At 45.1% G+C, this 18,986-nt stretch overlaps 2 protein-coding genes across 3 annotated transcripts in view; both read left to right on the top strand.

Annotated features, from left to right (window-relative positions):
* The window catches only part of LOC137638710 (uncharacterized), a 44,185-nt gene that overhangs the window by 7,625 nt on the left and 17,574 nt on the right, over positions 1-18,986 (top strand). For both annotated transcript variants that reach the window (XM_068371030.1, XM_068371029.1), the window contains exon 2: positions 3,855-3,971. In XM_068371030.1, the coding sequence (XP_068227131.1) occupies positions 3,855-3,971 (117 nt within the window). The remainder of the gene's footprint in view (positions 1-3,854; positions 3,972-18,986) is intronic.
* LOC137637971 (uncharacterized) lies at positions 15,054-18,624 on the top strand. The gene is made up of 2 exons (XM_068370075.1): positions 15,054-16,255; positions 16,365-18,624. The coding sequence occupies exon 2, from the start codon at positions 16,944-16,946 to the stop codon at positions 18,363-18,365; it is 1,422 nt and encodes a 473-aa protein (XP_068226176.1). The 5' UTR covers positions 15,054-16,255; positions 16,365-16,943; the 3' UTR covers positions 18,366-18,624.

Genomic DNA, 18,986 nt, shown 5'->3' with positions numbered 1-18,986 from the left:
TCCGTTCAGCATGGAGACAGCGGACACGGTCAGACTTGCGGTGAGACCACAAGACTTCATGTGCACACTGGATCTGAAGGACGCGTACTTCCAGAACCCAATCCATCCGTCTTCCAAGAAGTACTTGAGATTCAGCCTAGACAGCAAGACCTACCAGTTCAAGGTGCTGTGCTTCGGTCTCTCCACAGCACCTCAGGTATTCACCAGAGTGTTTATCCTGATTTCGTCGTGGGCGCACAGGAACGGCATCCGTCTCCTCCGTTATTTGGACGACTGGCTGATCCTAGCAAGCTCGGAGTCGGCCCTTCTTCGACACCGAGACAGGCTTCTGGGACTTTGCCAAGATCTGGGGATCGTGGTAAATCTCGAGAATTCCTCTCTGCAGCCATCCCAACGACTGGTTTATCTAGGCATGTTGTTAGACACCAATCTCCACAAAGCCTTTCCATCAGACGACAGGATAGCAAGGCTGAGGAGGGTGGCAGAACCCTTCCTCAGGCGAGAAGAGCTTCCTGCCCAATCGTGGTTGCGTCTCTTAGGTCACCTGTCCTCCCTGGCCCGTCTGGTTCCAAACGGCCGTCTCAGGATGAGATCCCTGCAGTGGCGGCTCAAGTCCCGGTGGAATCAAGGATCCGATTCCCCGGACTTCCTGGTCCCGATAGGACCTTTGGAACAGGCGGACCTGCGGTGGTGGCTGGTCGACGAGAACCTGCGAAAGGGAGTGGATCTTCTCGTCCTCCCCCCGGAATTGACACAGTTTTCGGACGCGTCAAAAGAAGGGTGGGGGGCGCACATTCTGAACCAGAGGACCTCAGGCCTTTGGTCAGAATCAGAAAAGTACCTGCACATCAACCTGCTAGAAATGAAGGCCGTTTTCCTGGCTCTTCAACAGTTCCAACGGACCCTGGGGGTTCACTCCGTGGTGGTGATGAGCGACAACACCACGGTAGTGGCTTATATCAACAAGCATGGAGGTACCTTTTCGCAGCAGCTATCCCATCTTGCAGTAGAGATTCTGAGGTGGACCGAAGTCCACTTGATAACACTATCAGCTCGCTTCATTCCTGGCAAGAGGAATGTGCTCGCCGACAGTCTGAGCAGGGCTTCGCAGATAGTGAGTACCGAGTGGTCTTTGGATCCTCAGATAGCCAACAAAGTCCTGACTTTGTGGGGTTCCCCGACCGTGGATCTGTTCGCGACAGCGTTGAATTTCAAACTGCCCCTGTACTGCTCCCCAGTCCCGGACCCCAAGGCACTCTGGCAAGATGCTTTCCAACAACGGTGGGACAACATCGACGTGTACGCCTTCCCATCGTTCTGTCTGATGAGAAGGGTGCTCAACAGGACCAGACTATTGGTCAACTTGTCGATGACTCTGATAGCTCCGCTGTGGCATCACGCGGAATGGTTCCCGGACCTTCTGCAGCTCCTGACGGAGCTCCCGAGAGAACTTCCCCCACGACACGAGCTACTCAGACAACCACATTGCAACATCTTCCATAGAGCCGTAGCATCGCTTCGGCTTCACGCCTGGAGACTGTCCAGCGTCTCCTCACGGAGAGAGGCTTTTCGCAACAGGTTGCGGAGAGAATGTCTCGGCACCTGCGAAAGTCCTCAGAGGGAGTCTACCAGGCGAAGTGGAGAGTCATCTGTGGTTGGTGTCGTGGGAGGGGTATCTCTCCACTCGATGCCACTATTCCAGCAATAGCGGAGTTTCTCGTTTATTTGCGGGAGGAAATGCGCCTTTCGGTCTCGGTGGTGAAAGGCTATCGCTCAGCCTTAAGCTTGGCTTTTAGGCTGAAAGGAGTGGACATTTCTTCCTCGCTGGAACTCTCTTTACTCATACGTAGCTATGAGCTTACCTGCCCTCATTCGGAAGTGAGACCTCCTTGGAACGTGGTTCGGGTCTTCAGGGCTCTTAAGAGATCTCCCTTCGAACCATTACGCCAGGCCTCTGATCGCCACCTGTCTTGGAAGATGGCTTTCCTGCTCGCTTTGGCCTCTGCCAAGCGAGTTAGTGAACTTCATGGTCTCTCGTACGACGTCGCCCATTCAAGGGGATGGGGGGAGGTAACGTTCAGGTTCGTCCCTGAGTTTGTTGCCAAGACTCAGAACCCTGGAGTGCCTGACCCACGGTTCGATTCTTTCAGGGTCGCGAGTCTCCGTTCTGTAACAAGCGACCCAGACGTGCTGCTATTATGTCCAGTGAGGAGTCTGAGGTGTTACATGAAGAGAACAGCTGCAGTTCGTCCTCAGGTGGAAGCATTGTTTGTTAGCACAGACAGGACGAAGAGGAGGGTCACCAAGAACACCATCTCGGCTTGGATTCGAAGGGTTATCCATCACGCCTTGAATCCGGACCCTCCTCCGTTACGTCGCCCTAGGGCACACGACGTCAGGGGCATCGCTACGTCCCTGGCCTTCAAGAGAAACTTCTCTGTGACGCAGGTACTTCAAGCTGGGGTCTGGAAGCGTCAGACGACCTTCACAGCCCACTACCTGCAGGACGTGACCCACAGGAGCCTCGATACTTTTTCTATCGGCCCTGTGGTGGCTGCACAACAGCTGGTCTAACCTCAGGCTCCTTTATGGACAAGTAGCAGTAGGTTGAGGGCGTTGTTACCCGGTTTTAGTCTGCGTGAATGAAAGAGTATGTCTCACCCTTACTTCTTTCTTCATCCTCCCCTCTCTTGGGGAAGCAGCATCCTGGTCTCCGCATAGCTGACCTCAACCTCTGCAGGTAAACCATGCTTCCTTGTGTTCCTAGTATTAACCTTAATATTGTCGCGTCCCCCATACCCTGGCGAGGTGGTATTGGGAACGTCCTATCCTGGATTCCTATCTAAAGGTCTCAAGGTCAACTTCATAGGACGAGGCACGCTCTTCCTCCACACACAACTTATGTAGGCCACACGTTCCTTGCGAAGCAAGGAACTTGTGAGGTGCAGGGACTCCTTTTCTCTAGTGCTGCTCACTTGGAGTCGGAGTCCCCGGGTAGAGCCAAAGTCAGTAAGGCTGGGGACTTTCCACCCTTCCTAAGGGGTAAGTCACCCAATGTAAATAGCGTGGTTTGTATTTCGGTTACGGAACAAATGACAAATTCGGAGATAATTTGTATTTTTCCTAACCATACAAACCTTAGCTATTTACACATATTTGCCTGCCAGCCCTGTCCCCCAAGTCAAGTCCTACCTCTAAGTGAAGTGAAGCAAATCACCGGTGTGTGGGGGGGAGGGGTAGCAAGCTACCCCTTCCCCTACCCCAGCTAACTAGCGCGGGGGTAGTTAACCTTCGTTAAAATCTATTGGCTCGTCAATTTCAGCTACGTCGAAAGGTAAACCCAATGTAAATAGCTAAGGTTTGTATGGTTAGGAAAAATACAAATTATCTCCGAATTTGTCATTTTAGCTAAAATACTAGAGGTTATTTAGATATTAATATGGCTAAATTAATCCCATTGTACTGCAGGGTTGGCTGCTTGAGTTAATTGTTAAAAATCCCTCTTAAGTTTTCATAATTTGAAAATAAACCCTATACCTAAATTTTCATAATTTTAAGATACATCCAATTAGATTTGTCCCTTTAATTTATATTTATATATTGTCAACATCCTGATATGATGGTGCTGAATACAGTACTTGTAACTATTGTACAGTATACTGTATAATCTCTTGGCAGTGCCTTCCCTGATTGAACTTGATTTCATAAAACAAACAAACAATAAAATACAGTTTATCTCAAAAGTATACATTTTTCATTACATCTATTGCCATAACTAAATAGTAAGTTACTCAAGTTGTTATGGATATGTTTTGAAAACATGTATGATGATAAATGTTTATTTTTCTACACAGGTGAGAAGAGTGATAACAAATTGTCTCCAAATTTCGTCCCATGCATCTTCAGTCATACAACTGTCAGTGAGAAGAGAAAACTCTTAAGGCAGTTTGACATTCACAACAGAGAAGTTGGTAAGTCCACCATAGTAAATTTTATAGTATGCAGTGTTGCATTCCTTAAAGTTTTATTGTAAGCAATTTCTAATTATATTTGACATAACACTTCCGTAGAGCTAAGGTGGATTAGATACACGCTTCGTGGATAGTGCTCACCTATTTATTGTTCCTTCTCGGTGTTACAGACGACACATATTACTTTTACACATAACGTTACTATTCTCTTCTTGGCCGCCTACTTTGGATACTGTTTACATCCCTCGTTCTTTTTAACCGGGCGCCGCTAACATTACAAAGTATAAAAAGAGTAATGTCTCGCAATAGTAAAGTATCGCTTTATCAGGGTCACGGCATTATTGCCTGAGATTTTATAAACAGTTAAGGAATATCTAAAATTTACTCTCTTCTTTGGATCTGTCCTATGTAAAGAGCTACATCGTGGTTGCTTTTGGGGTAAATGTTATAGAGCACATAAGTTATTAGATTAGAAACTTACCCTAGGATATAAGGTAGCCAAAAAAAGCAGAGATTTAGTAAGGAAATTTATGATTTCTATGAATCTGCCCCGATGTTCATATTGCTTCTCTTCCCGAAGCTTGACTTTTTTTTACATTTACTCCTAAAGTTTAGAATAGATAAACCTCTTGAACAGATGGTCCTCAACTACAACTTAATTGGTTCCAAGAAGCTGTTTTTCAAGTTGAATTGTTTGTATGTAAAATTTTGTTAAAATTTGGCCTAGATCGTTTTTCAGATGCTGTTTTGCGTACAGTACTGTATTAGATTATATGATGCTGTATTATTACAGCATTTCATTATCCTACTACAGTATATGAACTTTTGATACATTATCTGAGATTTATGATTTCAATTGAATTTGTGTTTGTAACACCAAATATTTGTAAATGCAGAACATTCTAGTTTCTTTTCAATGGAAACTTGCCCCTAGTAGAGTAACGAGACCCTCTATCAGTTATTGGAAAGCAACAAAACTGTGTCAGTCTTTGGTATTTTAGTAAATTGAATATCCCCTTGAGACTATTTACAGTTTTATTGCGTTTCAACTCTGACAATTGCACAGTTAATTAGTGTTGTTCATTTAAAGGCTGCTCATGAATGTCAGAGGCAAGGGACAATGACATTCCCCTATCAAGCAGGACAGTGACCTAGAGACTGACCATATATACATGTTATCAGCACCCAAGCCTCTTCTCCACCTAAGCTATGACCAAGGAGGGCCAGGCAATGGCTGCTGATGACTCAGCAGGTAGACCCATAGGCTTCCCCAAATCCCCAATCCTTGGCTCACAAGGATGGTGAGGTTGCAGCGACTAAAGGAACTAACAAGTTTGAGTGGAACTCATGCTCCAGTTTGGCGTTCACCAGTTAGGGACGTAACGACATTGGCCACCGCAGGAATGAGCTCCTGAGCACTAGCAAGAAACTAGAAAGAAATGTTTCTTTTTACAAATTACCATAGCAATCATAGTTTTTTCAATATTAATCTTACCCGATAATCATGTAGCTGTCAACTCTGTTGCCGACAGAAATCTACGGTAGGGATACGCCAGCGATTGCTATACAGGTGGGGGTGAACACCACAGCGCCATCTGTGGTCAGGTACTCCAGTACTTCTTGTCAACACCACCTCAATTTTTCCTCTGTCGTGCCTCCGGCTAGACCTACATGGATACGCTGTTGATTCTGGAGTTATTGCTCACGATTTGGTGATGTATTTGCTCTAGAGTTTAGCCTTCGCTATTCAGGAAGCTATATCATTAGCTTAGCAAGTTTTTGGAATTAATTTGATTTAATTTTTTATTTAATTTTGGTACGAAGAGAGTATGAACTCTCTTTCACTTTTAAATGGCCGACCCTTCCCTTAGACGGAAGTGTTGGTGTTGAAGAGAGTATAGACTCTCTTAATTTTGCTTAACAAAGTTATAGATTTATTTTATATCTCTCCGCCTTTTATAGGCCTCTTTGATTAACTTCCTTTTATTATAAACTTATTAAAATTAATTTTTATATTTGTTTATATTCGACCTTTCCTAATAGTAGGCGGTCTTTTCTTGGAACCGAAGTTAATTAACTTTGAGCCCGTCATTTCGTTTTTACCTGTTAACATATTATGCCATTTTAATGTTTTTGAAAGAATTTCTTTGATAGTCTTGTACTGTTTTCAAAGTTGAACTAACGTTTTGTTTCGTCTCTGCAGTTGTTGACGTTCAGAACGTTCAACTTGCGCTCTATCGTTACGATAGAGAGAGAGTATTCACGGTGTCACGTTGCAGTAAGAGTAAACTGATTCTAGCGTTTTGTTCATTCTTTCTTAGCTTAAATGGTTCTATTCTAATAAAGGAACTTTTTATTTGGGAAACCTTTCAGTTTTTTTCCTTTAACAATAATATGTTTTAACGATATATATAATTGGGCTCTTCTCTCAGGTGCTAAGTCAAGAGAGAGAGAGAGAGAGAGAGATAGAGACGGAGGGAGAGAGAGGAGGGTAAACGTTTCGTTCAAGCGGGTAACGTTGTTATCGTTTTTGCTCTTCTCCCTAGTCTCTTTAGGGGAAGAAGGTAAACGTTTCTAGAGTTTTATTCTTGTTCTCAGACTTTATGCGGTGAGAGATTTTAAACGTAGTTTATTTGATCTAGTGTTTAATCTCTTTTCCAGCCACTGAATTATTTATCTTTCATTATGTTTTTCTGTTACATTGTAATACTGTTTTCGCAATTACTAACTTTTAATGAAGGATAGAATTGCGTGTTTCAGGTACAAACCACTTAAAGTTTTGAGTTCAGTGAAATAAGTGCAAACAGAAAATCAAAAGTGATAAAGTGATAAGCGCATAGTGTTACAGTGTTGCGTTCGAGGGTTCGTCTGTTCGTGCCAGTTGTTCGCCTAGTCTGGGACCTCTTACAAGCTCCCAAGCCCAGGGGAGAAGTAATGTCGAAGGACTTATGGGTTCAGCAGGCCTTGATCGACGAACAGACGTTTCCCTCCGTGGTTTCGGGTGTAACCAACTCACGTAGCCGACGTGATCACCCCACCCACACAAAGACGAGAGAGCCCATTTATTCCTCGTCTGCGGAAGAGGTTTCTCGCAGAAACCATGGACCAAATCTTGCAGCTTTTAAGTGCAAGTCGGTCCCTTCCGCGCAAGTCCAACTCCTAGGTGGTGCCATTAGCACTGGGTCAGTTCGGACTTGCTGCAGTACGACAACTGCACACCTCCCAGAGAGGCAAGGTGGTATCGCAACAGACAGTAACTCCGTCTGTTGCCGCACCAGCTGTTTTAGACCCTCAGTTTCAACGGACAGTAGCTCCGTTTGTTGTTGTCTTTCTTAAACTCTAGTGGTCTATGCTGCTGACAATGCAGTCTCAGCTTGCGGTGTTGATGCAGGAGTTTCAGGCAGAGAAGGTTAACACACCTCCTCCTGCGAGCGCTCCTCCACCTCTACGCAGTCCAGCCTGCCAGACGTATGATGTTGAGGTTCCTCAAGCTACCTCCATGCGTGAGCTGCCGCGTTGGGAGTTGCCAGATACCAGCTCTGTGCAGCAACCTCCCCTTTCCTTGAGGCAGGAGCCTCTTGCCACGCGGCAACCTCCTCAACACTTGAGGCAGGAGCCTTATGCTTTGCAGCAACCTCCTCTACCCTTGAGGTAGGAGCCTCTTGCGTTGCGACTACCTCCTCCATCCTCGAGGCAGCTACCTCTTGCGGTGCGACAACCTCCACCATCCTCGAGGCAGCAACCTCAACTCCACCTCTGCGCAGTCCACCCTGCCAGACGTATGATGTTGAGGTTCCTCAACCTACCTCCACGCGTGAGTTGCCGCATTGGGAGTTGCCAGATACCAGCGCTATGCAGCAACCTCTTGCGTTGCGGCAACCTCCACCATCCTTGAGGCAACCTCCACCATCCTTGAGGCAGCAACCTCAACTCTTGCGGCAGCCACCTCCACTCTTGAGGCAAGAACCTCAACTCTTGAATGGGCTCTCGTGGCATGGTTGGTTTCGACCTGGCCTTTCATTAGAAGGGGCTAGCGTTCGATCCCAAGTATGAGGTAGAAATTTATTTCTATTTGAACACGATGTTGTGTTGATATTTATACATATTGACTCATTAGGGGTAATTTGAATGAATTACTACCAATTGTGTCACGTGGTGGCCCGGGGAAATCTGGTAAAACTCGCTGGTAAAGAGACTGATGTCTCACCAGGTAAATCCTCGGACAGCTAGATTAGTGTCAGGTTCAGATTTCTTTAAAAAATCCTCCTCTACCCATCAGGCAGCCTCATGCTTATGAGGAGCCTCATGCTATGCGGCATCCTCCTCAAACCATGAGGCAAAAGCCTCATGCTATGCGGCAACCGCCTCAACCCATGAGGCAGGAGCCTCATACTATGCGGCATCCTCCTCAACGCTTGCGGCATAAGCCTCATCCCTTGCAGCTTGAGCCTCATCCCATACAGCATGAGTCTCATACCATGCAGCATGAGCCTCATCCCATGCAGCATGAGCCTCATCCCATGCAGCATAAGCCGCACGCCATGCAACATGCTCTGCTTACCTTACAGCCTGCTCTACATACAGCATGCTCTGCATACCTTACCGCATGCTTCTCAGTCACACATCTTTGGTTGTTGCCAACTCACTAGACTGTCAAGCAGTTTCATAACGTTGCCTTCTAGTCTGCTGCTTTTGCACCAGTGAAACCCTCACTGAGAGAACTTAGCTTTTCTCGGATATGGTTCCTGTAGATGAGAAAGTGCTATTCTCCCTCCTTCTGATTTTCCCTTGAGGACTCTGTAATTTGGAGAGGAGCCTTTAGCTGCTTAGCCTCCTATGGACTTTTATTTAAGCATAGCATGCTTCCAGGGAGGGTAATGGTTCCACTTCAGTCGCTAACCCCGTCTGTTACCACACCTGCTCCCATAGACCTTGAGCTGTGTTGCAAGACATGCAGTCCAAGCTTAGTCCTTGTTAGAGGATTTTTTGTTTACGGAGTCAGTGTGTCACTGGGAAGACGTTCAACAACCAGCAGAAGTGTCTTGTTGTGACGCAGTGCGGCAACCTCAGCAACCCGATAAGGAGTTGTCTGTACGACCCAGACAGTCTAGACAGCTTCGGGTTGTCACTGTACTTCCTCGCTTCCCCATGGTTGACAGTTCACAGACTGTGCAGCAGTACCATGATCTTGTGTCCGGCTCCGTCAGACGACTAGCTTTTAAGAGCTCCCACAAGTCGTCGCTGTCTGGAGATTCTCAGATGGACTATGGATCTGACCAAGGAACTGGGCCTCCTGGTCAATTTTGAGGAGTCCCAGCTCGTCCCATCCCAGACCATTGTCTACCTGGGTATGGATCTTCAGAGTCGAGCTTTTCGGGCTTTTCCGTCGACCCCAAAGATATACTAAGCCCTAGATTGCATCCAGAGCATGCTGAGAAGGAACCGATGCTCAGTCAGGTAGTGGATGAGTAACAGGGACACTTTCATCGCTGGCACTGTTCATCGAGTTAGGGAGACCCCACCTCCCCCCCTTCAGTATCATCTAGCGGCTCACTGGATAAAGGACATGACGCTAGAGACGATCTCAGTTCCTGTTTCCGAAGAGAGGAGGTCTACTCTCACGTGGTGAAAGAACAGCTTTCTTCTCAAGGAAGTCTACCTTTGGCTGTTCAGAAACCCGACCGCCGTCTCTTCTCTGACGCATCAGACACGGGCTGGGGTGCGACTTTGGACGGACAGGAATGCTCGGGAACATGGAATCAGGAGCTAAGGACACTTCACATCTATTGCAAGGAGCTGTTGGCGGTTCATCTGACCTTGATAAACTTCAAGTCCCTCCAGCTTAACAAGGTGGTGGAGGTGGACTCTGACAACACCACAGCCTTGGCTTACATCTCCAAGCAGGGAGGGACTCATTCGTGGAAGTTGTTCTAGATCGCAAGGGACCTCCTCATCTGGTTAAAAGATCGAAAGCTCACGCTGGTAACGAGGTTCATTCAGGGCGATATGAATGTCATGGCAGATCGCCTTAGCCGGAAGGGTCAGGTCATCCCCACAGAGTGGACCCTTCACAAGAATGTTTGCAGCAGACTTTGGGCCCTGTGGGGTCAGCCAACCATAGATCTGTTCGCTACCTCGATAACCTAGAGGCTCCCGTTGTATTGTTCTCCGATTCCAGACCCAGCAGCAGTTCACGTGGATGCTTTTCTGCTGGATTGGTCCCATCTCGACCTGTATGCATTCCCGCCGTTCAAGATTGTCAACAGGGTACTTCAGAAGTTCGCCTCTCGCAAAGGGACACGGCTGACGTTGGTTGGCTCCGCTCTGGCCCGCGAGAGAATGGTTCATAGAGGTACTGCAATGGCTGGTCGACATTCCCAGGACTCTTCCTCTAGGAGTGGACCTTCTACGTCTACCTCACGTAAAGAAGGTACATCCAAACCTCCACGCTCTTCGTCTGACTGCCTTCAGACTTTCGAAAGACTCTCAAGAGCTAGGGGCTTTTCGAAGGAGGCAGCCAGAGCGATTGCCAGAGCAAGGAGGACATCCACTCTCAGAGTCTATCAGTCTAAAGGGGAAGTCTTCCGAAGCTGGTACAAAGCCAATGCAGTTTCCTCATCCAGTACCACTGTAACCCAGATTGCTGACTTCCTGTTACATCTAAGGAACGTAAGATCCCTTTCAGCTCCTACGATTAAGGGTTACAGAAGTATGTTGGCAGCGGTCTTCCGCCACAGAGGCTTGGATCTTTCCACCAACAAAGATCTACAGGACCTCCTTAGGTCTTTTAAGACCTCAAAGGAACGTCGGTTGTCCACTCCAGGCTGGAATCTAGACGTGGTCCTAAGGTTCCTTATGTCATCAAGATTTGAACCTCTCCAATCAGCCTCTTTTAAGGACCTCACATTAAAAACTCTTTTCCTCGTGTGCTTGACAACAGCTAAAAGAGTAAGTGAGATCCACGCCTTCAGCAGGAACATAGTTTTCACATCTGAAACGGCTACATGTTCCTTGCAGCTCGGTTTTTTGCTAAAACGAGCTTCCTTCACGTCCTTGGCCTAAGTCGTTCGAGATCCCAAGCCTGTCCAACTTGGTGGGGGACGAACTGGAGAGAGTACTTTGCCCAGTTAGAGCTCTTAGGTACTATCTAAAAAGGTCATAACCTTTACGAGGACAATCAGAAGCCTTATGGTGGGCTATCAAGAAGCCTTCTCTTCCAAGGTCTAAGAACTCAGTTTCTTACCTATTCAGGCTCCTAATTAGGGAAGCACATTCTCATCTGAAGGAAGAAGACCTTGCTTTGCTGAAGGTAAGGACACATGAAGTGAGAGCTGTGGCTACTTCAGTGGCCCTCAAACAGAACCGTTCTCTGCAGAGTGTTATGGATGCAACCTATTGGAGAAGCAAGTCAGTGTTCGCATCATTCTATCTCAAAGATGTCCAGTCTCTTTACGAGAACTGCTACACCCTGGGACCATTCGTAGCAACGAATGCAGTAGTAGGCGGGGGCTCAGCCACTACATTCCCATAATCCCATAACCTTTTTAACCTTTCTCTTGAATACTTTTTATGGGTTGTACGGTTGGCTAAGAAGCCTTCCACATCCTTGTTGATTTGGCGGGTGGTCAATTCTTTCTTGAGAAGCGCCGAGGTTAAAGGTTGTGATGAAGTCCTTTAGTATGGGTTGCAGCCCTTTATACTTCAGCACCTAAGAGTCGTTCAGCATCCTAAGAGGACCGCTACGCTCAGTAAGAAAGACGTACTTAATAAAGGCAGAGTAATGGTTCAAGTCGTCTTCCTTACCAGGTACTTATTTATTTTATGTTATTTTTGAATAACTAATAAAATAAAATACGGGATACTTAGCTTCTGTGTTAACATGTATGCTGGTCTCCACCCACCACCCTGGGTGTGAATCAGCTACATGATTATCGGGTAAGATTAATATTGAAAAATGTTATTTTCATTAGTAAAATAAATTTTTGAATATACTTACCCGATAATCATGATTTAATTGACCCACCCTTCCTCCCCATAGAGAACCAGTGGACCGAGGAAAAAATTGAGGTGGTGTTGACAAGAAGTACTAGAGTACCTGACCACAGATGGCGCTGTGGTGTTCACCTCCACCTGTATAGCGATCGCTGGCGTATCCCTACCGTAGATTTCTGTCGGCAACAGAGTTGACAGCTACATGATTATCGGGTAAGTATATTCAAAAATTTATTTTACTAATGAAAATAACATTTTTAGCTATAACATTAATTTTTGTTTCATTTATTTTCTAAATGGTTATTTTTTTATGACAATAATCAGAATTCCAATAGAAGACATTATGTCTATCTATAATAAATTCTTAGATATGTGTAAGAAAAAAAATATGCGGCAAAAATATGTTTCTCGTGTGTAGAAAAATATTTGTAAAAAAAATTACAATTGATATTAATTTGAAAATTTTTCCATTTTGATCCTGAATAAATTTTTGTATAAAGAGGGTTCATAGTTTTTCAATGTGATTGAATTTTTTTGTAAATTACAAAAGAAATATATCATAAAAAAATTTGAGCATTAATACACTGACCCCTTAAATTTTTTTTCAATTTATGTAGAAGTGAAAAAAACATTCCAAGCCACAGATTATTTGCTAGTAGCATGATATATTAGCATAGAAAAGTGATGCAGTTATGTATTTTTTTACACAAGCTTTAAATACAGGTAGTAGGTTGGCCAGGGCACCAGCCACCTGTTGAGATACAACCACTAGAGAGTTATGGGGTCCTTTAACTGGCCAGACAGTGCTACATTGGATCCTTCTCTCTGGTTATGGTTCATTTTTCCTTTGCCTACACATACACTGAATAGTCTGGCATATTCATTACAGATTTTCCTCTGTCCTCATACACCTGACAACACTGAGATTACCAAACAATTCTTCTATCAAGGGGTTAACTACTGCTCTGTTATTGTTCAGTGGCCACTTTCTTCTTGGTAAGGATAGAAGAGACCCTTTAGCTATGGTAAGCAGCTTTTCTAGGAGAAGGATACTCCAAAATCAAACGAGTGTTTTCTAGTCTTGGGTAGTGCCATAGCCTCTATACCATGGTCTTCCACTGTCTTGGGTTAGAGTTCTCTTGCTTGAGGGTACATTCGGGCACACTGTTCTGTCTTGTTTCTCTTCCACTTGTTTTGTTGAAGTTTTTATAGTTTATATATAAATAATTGTTTTGATGTTGCTTTTCTTGGATTATCTTATTTTTCCTGTTTCCTTTCCTCACTGGGCTATTTTCCCTGTTGGGGCCCCTGGGATTATAGCATCCTGCTTTTCCAACTAGGGTTGTAGCTTAGCAAGTAATAATAATATTAATAATAATAATAATAATAATAATAATAATAATAATAATAATAACACATGTGAAACTCTCAATAAAAATAAGGGCATTAAAAATGATATTAACATAAAAAACTTACCTTTTTTGTTGCGATGTGATGACGTAAGTGGATGGTGGTGTGGAGAGGAAGGGAGTTGTTGTCGGGAGAGGGAATCCCCTTTCATATAAACCTCTGGTAATTGAAGTTAGGGGGATTCTTCCCTTTTCTGTCGCTTTGGGGCAGGTTTTTCTTTAATTAAAAACTGATCCAATGTTTGTTGCTTTTGCCTTTTTTGCAGAATGTTACGGTAATGTGACAACATTATCATTGAAGTTTTATAATCCTATTGGTTACTATGGTATCAGGATGGGTGTCTTCAACAAAAGTTTGAACTTCCTCCCACTTTGCATACCTTTCTTTAATAATTGAACTTGGGGTATCCACCTTCCCTTCCTTCTCCCCAGAAGACATATCCTTAGCCAAAGTCTTTTGTTGTTCATTTTGAAGGTGTTCCAACTCTCCTGTAAATAAACTCGTTATTGTGGTCTTCCAATAACTAATTGACATCGTCATTGTTGACCTCCATGCCCATGCTTCGTCCTAGGGAAACAATTTCATTCATAATTTCGTCATTAGTACTGAAGCCCTCAAAATCTCGCTCTGGTACACAATTAGGCCAGAGTTTTCTCCAGGCTTTATTCATAGTGTGGTAGGTCACTTGGTTCCACACATTATCAGTAGGGTTAATGCAATTAAGAATGTGAAAATAATTCTTCCAAAACTCTTCCAAAGTTAGCCGAGTGTCATTAATGACTGCAAAAACGCTTCTGAAACAAGGCTTTAGTATATAATTTCTTAGAATTAGAAATGACCTGTTTATCCATGGATTGTAGCAGAGAAGTTGTGTTAGGCGGTAGATATTTAACTTGATTAAAGCCTAACTGATCGACTAAATCCTCATCCAGGTCTGGAGGGTGAGCAGGAGCATTATGTAACAAGAGAAGGCATTTTAGGGGCAAATTCTTTTCTTGCAAATATGCTTTTTGGGGCGGCCTGTGACGGCCGGTGAAAAGGTCCTTCTTTACACTTTTCTAATATAAATCTTCCAAATATACTAGAGAAAGATAAAAGCATGGAATGCAGAGGTTACTACCCTCGCGCGATCACCTTGTGGGTGTCGTGTATACAACAAGGGCGTGTGAAAACCACTATTCACAGGCTGTCTTCCATTTAGATAATCCCTTCATCAATGGGGAGGGCCGTGACAGGCCCTAGAGAACACAGTTGGACTACCCCACCGACACCTACCACGCGCGCCCTCCAGGACATCCTTCTGTTTTGGACTTGCCCGCTAAGTCGATAAGTGCTTTGTTCGGTGTTTTTCACAAATGATTGTCGTTAATTCATCATGACTGACGTTGCTACTTCACCTTTACCAATGTTAAGTACCATAGTTTGTTTTGACAGTTTATTTCAGTACCGGGCATTTGTTCTTTTTCCAGTTTTGTGGATTTTAGTTTTGGAAGCGGTTGGCCTGCCTCGGTATCGGCAGCCATTTTGGGTTTTGTTCGCTTCGGTAGTTTTTCAAGTTAATATTGCCCATGTGGTACGTACTCTGTCATCTAGGTTATATCACTTACGTTTTATGACCAATTTTATTATCATTATTTATTATTGGTTTTTACTATGGTATTTATTTGCTAGCAAGTCCAATTTGGATCTACGAAGAATAGCGATTTAGTCTTTGTTATAGTTATGTACACGCCTCAGGAAGGTGCTCGTTTTAGACTATATCTTTATGTTTATTTGTTACGTTGTCGTTATTCTTCGTTCTTGGTTATTACAATTACTAAGAAAAAAGCAATCAAATTTATTATTTTTCTTATCATATTATTGTGTGATGTTGGTTCTTTATTATGTAACCTTGAGAGCGTGAGCATAGAGTGCTCGTTTTCTGTTTCTACAGTTACGAGTTACCCCTTCTCTCGTTTTCTTTATTAAGCTCGAGTAAGGGAGGTGGATTTCCCGTTTTCCGTTTTATACGATCACGAGTTATTCCTGCCTCCTCTTATTCTCCGAGTTGATGATATTACGTTTAATGATATTCACCTTTTATTGATGTGGTTACTGTTAATATAGCTAGCACTATTAATAGGTTACGTTAGTGTATGAGTCATTAGGTGGGATCGCTTTATGCCGACACCCTTAGCTCCGCCTTGAGTTATACTCCGCTATAATGGATACTCATTGGGTGAGAACTAGTCAGATATTTGGAGTGCAACGGTGAAATCCGGCACTCAGACTCCGGCTGCGGCCTTTTGCACACGAACCTTTGTCATGATTGATCACAATTACATTATTACGGTCCTTTTTTCATCGAATCTCCGGCTTCACTGGAGATAACACAGACATTCAGCATTGAGGTTAATGTTATCGTACCGCTGAGGGTCACTCACGATTTCACGATGACGGACCTTTGTCACCGGATCTCCGGTACAAACAGAGATCAATCAGACGATCAGAACTGGAGTTAACAATTTGATACCGATGAAGTTTATAGTTTCATGTTACGTGGTTACTGGTTATTAATATATTTTCTTAATATATTAATTTGTTAGCTAATATTTTACTCACACATAATTAAAATTAATTGTTTTCTGTGGATTCATATGTCACTGACCAGAGTCTCAAGGAACATCCAGACTTATGTCTTCTTTCTTTTACAGAAAGTCCGCTGCGCTGCCAAGGGCTGCTCCACTGCCTTTACTGATCCCATGGGCCATGATCTATGCCGGTCCCATGCCCATTGCGCCATATCCTTCTCTCGGGAACCGGGACAAGCCCCCTACATGATATGGTTCCCGGAGTCATGCATGCTCTGCTATGACCTGTCATCCCTACTCCTGAGCGAGGAGGTAAGTTGGTTCTAGTTTGTTCCTGTTAATATCCTTTGCGAGGAATTAATTGGTCTTTATTAACTTAAATCGGTTTTTGTTTCATCATTAATCCCCTCTCCTCTTTCAGGCTGATGATGAATCTCTCCGGGAGGCAAGAGCTACTCTCCGTCCTTGGGTGTCAGGTTTTGGGAGGAATGCGCCGTCTGGCGCACCCTATCTCCTTGATGGAGACATGGCTTCTCGCCTATTCCCAGGCTCTACTACTGCAGCAGTTCCACCGGAGACAGCGGCCCCGTTAATTGAGGTGGTTAGAGCAACCATTCTAACGGAGGAAGAGGTTTTATTGACGGAGGACGCGTCTTTTCTAGATCTGGACGACGAACCCATGGATGAGCTGGTAGGTGGTGATGAGTTGGTGGACCCCCTTTCACCCCGCACTCCTTCCTCTACTGCTTCCTTTCACGGCTTTGATAAACCTACGGCTTCTCCTCGAGGTCCCTCCGTTCCTGTATGACCCAAGGTGAAGCCACTACGTACCTTTAAGCCTTCAGCTTTACCATTATCAGTGTCACCGGTCCCGGGACCCTCAAAGGATCCTGATGTTCATATTACTGTACCTAAAACCGTGACTACTAAAAAGACGAAGTCCGCTAAGTCCAGGGCTTCGTCAGCGGATCGGGCTCGGGAGCCCGCCTTATCCGCTACCATGGTCAGGGATATTGTGAAAGAGCAGATGCAACAGCATCTACAACAACATTCTAGGACAAACCAAGGAGCTATGATGGAGCTCAAAGATATGGTGGCGAATCTGATCCGTTCCGGAACTCAGATGCCTCCTCCTTCAGCCCCAGACGCATCGAAGTTACCCCCCTTCGATAAAAACAACCTATGGAGGTTTGCCTTACATGCTCCATATATAGATGGTGCCATAAATCTGGAGGGCATAGGCACCCGCCCTCTAGAGGACCTAGAATTTTACCCTCCGGGACTAGAATTCCCATTCAACGGCTTCATCCGATTGAAAGAACATGCCTTGGTTAGGTTAGACAAGGTACCGAAGGAAACGGTAATATTTCCTAAAGAGCAGGCCCAAGCTCTCTGGGCCAGGACGTTGTCGGACTGGGGGTGCACTAATTCCAAGCTCACCCCACACAAAGGAGCCTACACCATATTTACAGCTTCTCCAGTTATTACCTTACCTATTACGGATAAAGTGGCAGGTCTTACTTTTCAGGCTGTCAAAGAAGGATCTGCCATGCCGGCTCTTAAAGAGACGGACCCCACCTCCATGCTCATCCCGAGTACCTCTACTATCTGGGACGATGCTTCCTCTACTTTCACAGTAGGGAAGTTAGACCCAGACTGCGCCTCTAATCTGTTTTCCGAGAAGCTTCCCAAATTACCAGAAAATCTTCTCAAGACTGAGTTTGAGGCACGGAATAGGTTAGCTAGGTCTCTCCACTCCATTACCTCCGTGGAGTCTCTAGCCTCGCTTTATCCGACTGAGACCTTGTTCCGGGTATTCACAAAGAACCTGTCTCTGTCCTTCCAAATCGACCTACACGAGTTTTGTTCGGCTCGGGTTAGTTGCAGGAAACACGTTCTATCTGAGGCCTCGATCAGGCATGAACCGAACAGACTGATAGCTTCCCCCTGCTGGGGTAAGAACCTTTTTCCTCAGGAGGAGGTGAACAAGGTACTACAAGACGCTGCGAGAGCAAACCAAAATTTGCAAGTGAGGTGGGGCCTCGCTGCCAAAAGGAAGGTTGAAGCTCAAAAGCAAACCTTCTTCAGGAAGAAACAGAGGTTTGCCCCTTACAAGACGAGCCGAGGTCACTACCATCAATCGTCTGTTACCCACTCGTCATCACAGTCTCCCGCTGCTTCGTCGACTCTACAACCGAAGCACCCTCAACAGGTGGTCTACCTCACTGCTCCCCCAGGTACCCAACCCAACCCCGTTTGGATGCCCTCACCCGCATACAACCCTAGCTACGAACCCTCATGTCCCTTTCGTGGACACCATAGAGGTAGCTACAGGGGTAGAGGACAGTTCCGTCAACGAGGCGGACCTAGGACAAGGGGTTCTCGAGGAGGGAAAGGACCTAGACTCACTCCCTCGCAATGATATAGTCCCGGTAGGGGGGAGACTTTACCACTTTCGAGACCATTGGACCTTCAGTCCGTGGACTCACAGCATAGTGTCCAAAGGTTTGGGGTGGAAATGGTCACAAGGTTCTCCTCCTCCACCAGTGGCCTTCTTCCAGAAACCCACTACCATACTGAGAGAGTACACCACAGAGTTACTAAAGAAAAAAGCAATCAAACGGGTTCGATCGCTGAAGTTCCAAGACCGCCGTTTCACAGTTCCGAAGAAAGGCTCGTCGGTATTGAGAGTGGTCCTGGACTTGTCAAAGCTAAATTCTTACATCCTCTGCGACAGGTTCCGGATGTTGACTATCTCTCAGGTACGGACCTTACTTCCCCGTGGGGCCGTCACCACCTCTATCGATCTTTGGCTAGTTCGTAATTTTATGTTTACTTACAGTATTATATTATTGGCTTACATGGTGTTTGTTTTCTCCTTATTATGTTATTATTGTATTGGGCTTGGAAGGCATTCTCTGGTACATTTTCACCGGCCGTCACAGGCCGCCCCAGAAAAGGGATTTTGACGAAGAAAAAATCTATTTCTGGGAAGAGGCCTGTGACGCCCGGTGAAACCCTTCCCGGTTGTTTGGTACGGACC

Source organism: Palaemon carinicauda, chromosome 3 (assembly GCF_036898095.1).
Source record: "Palaemon carinicauda isolate YSFRI2023 chromosome 3, ASM3689809v2, whole genome shotgun sequence".
Classification (NCBI taxonomy): domain Eukaryota; kingdom Metazoa; phylum Arthropoda; class Malacostraca; order Decapoda; family Palaemonidae; genus Palaemon; species Palaemon carinicauda.
This window is presented reverse-complemented; position numbering and strand designations above follow the sequence as displayed.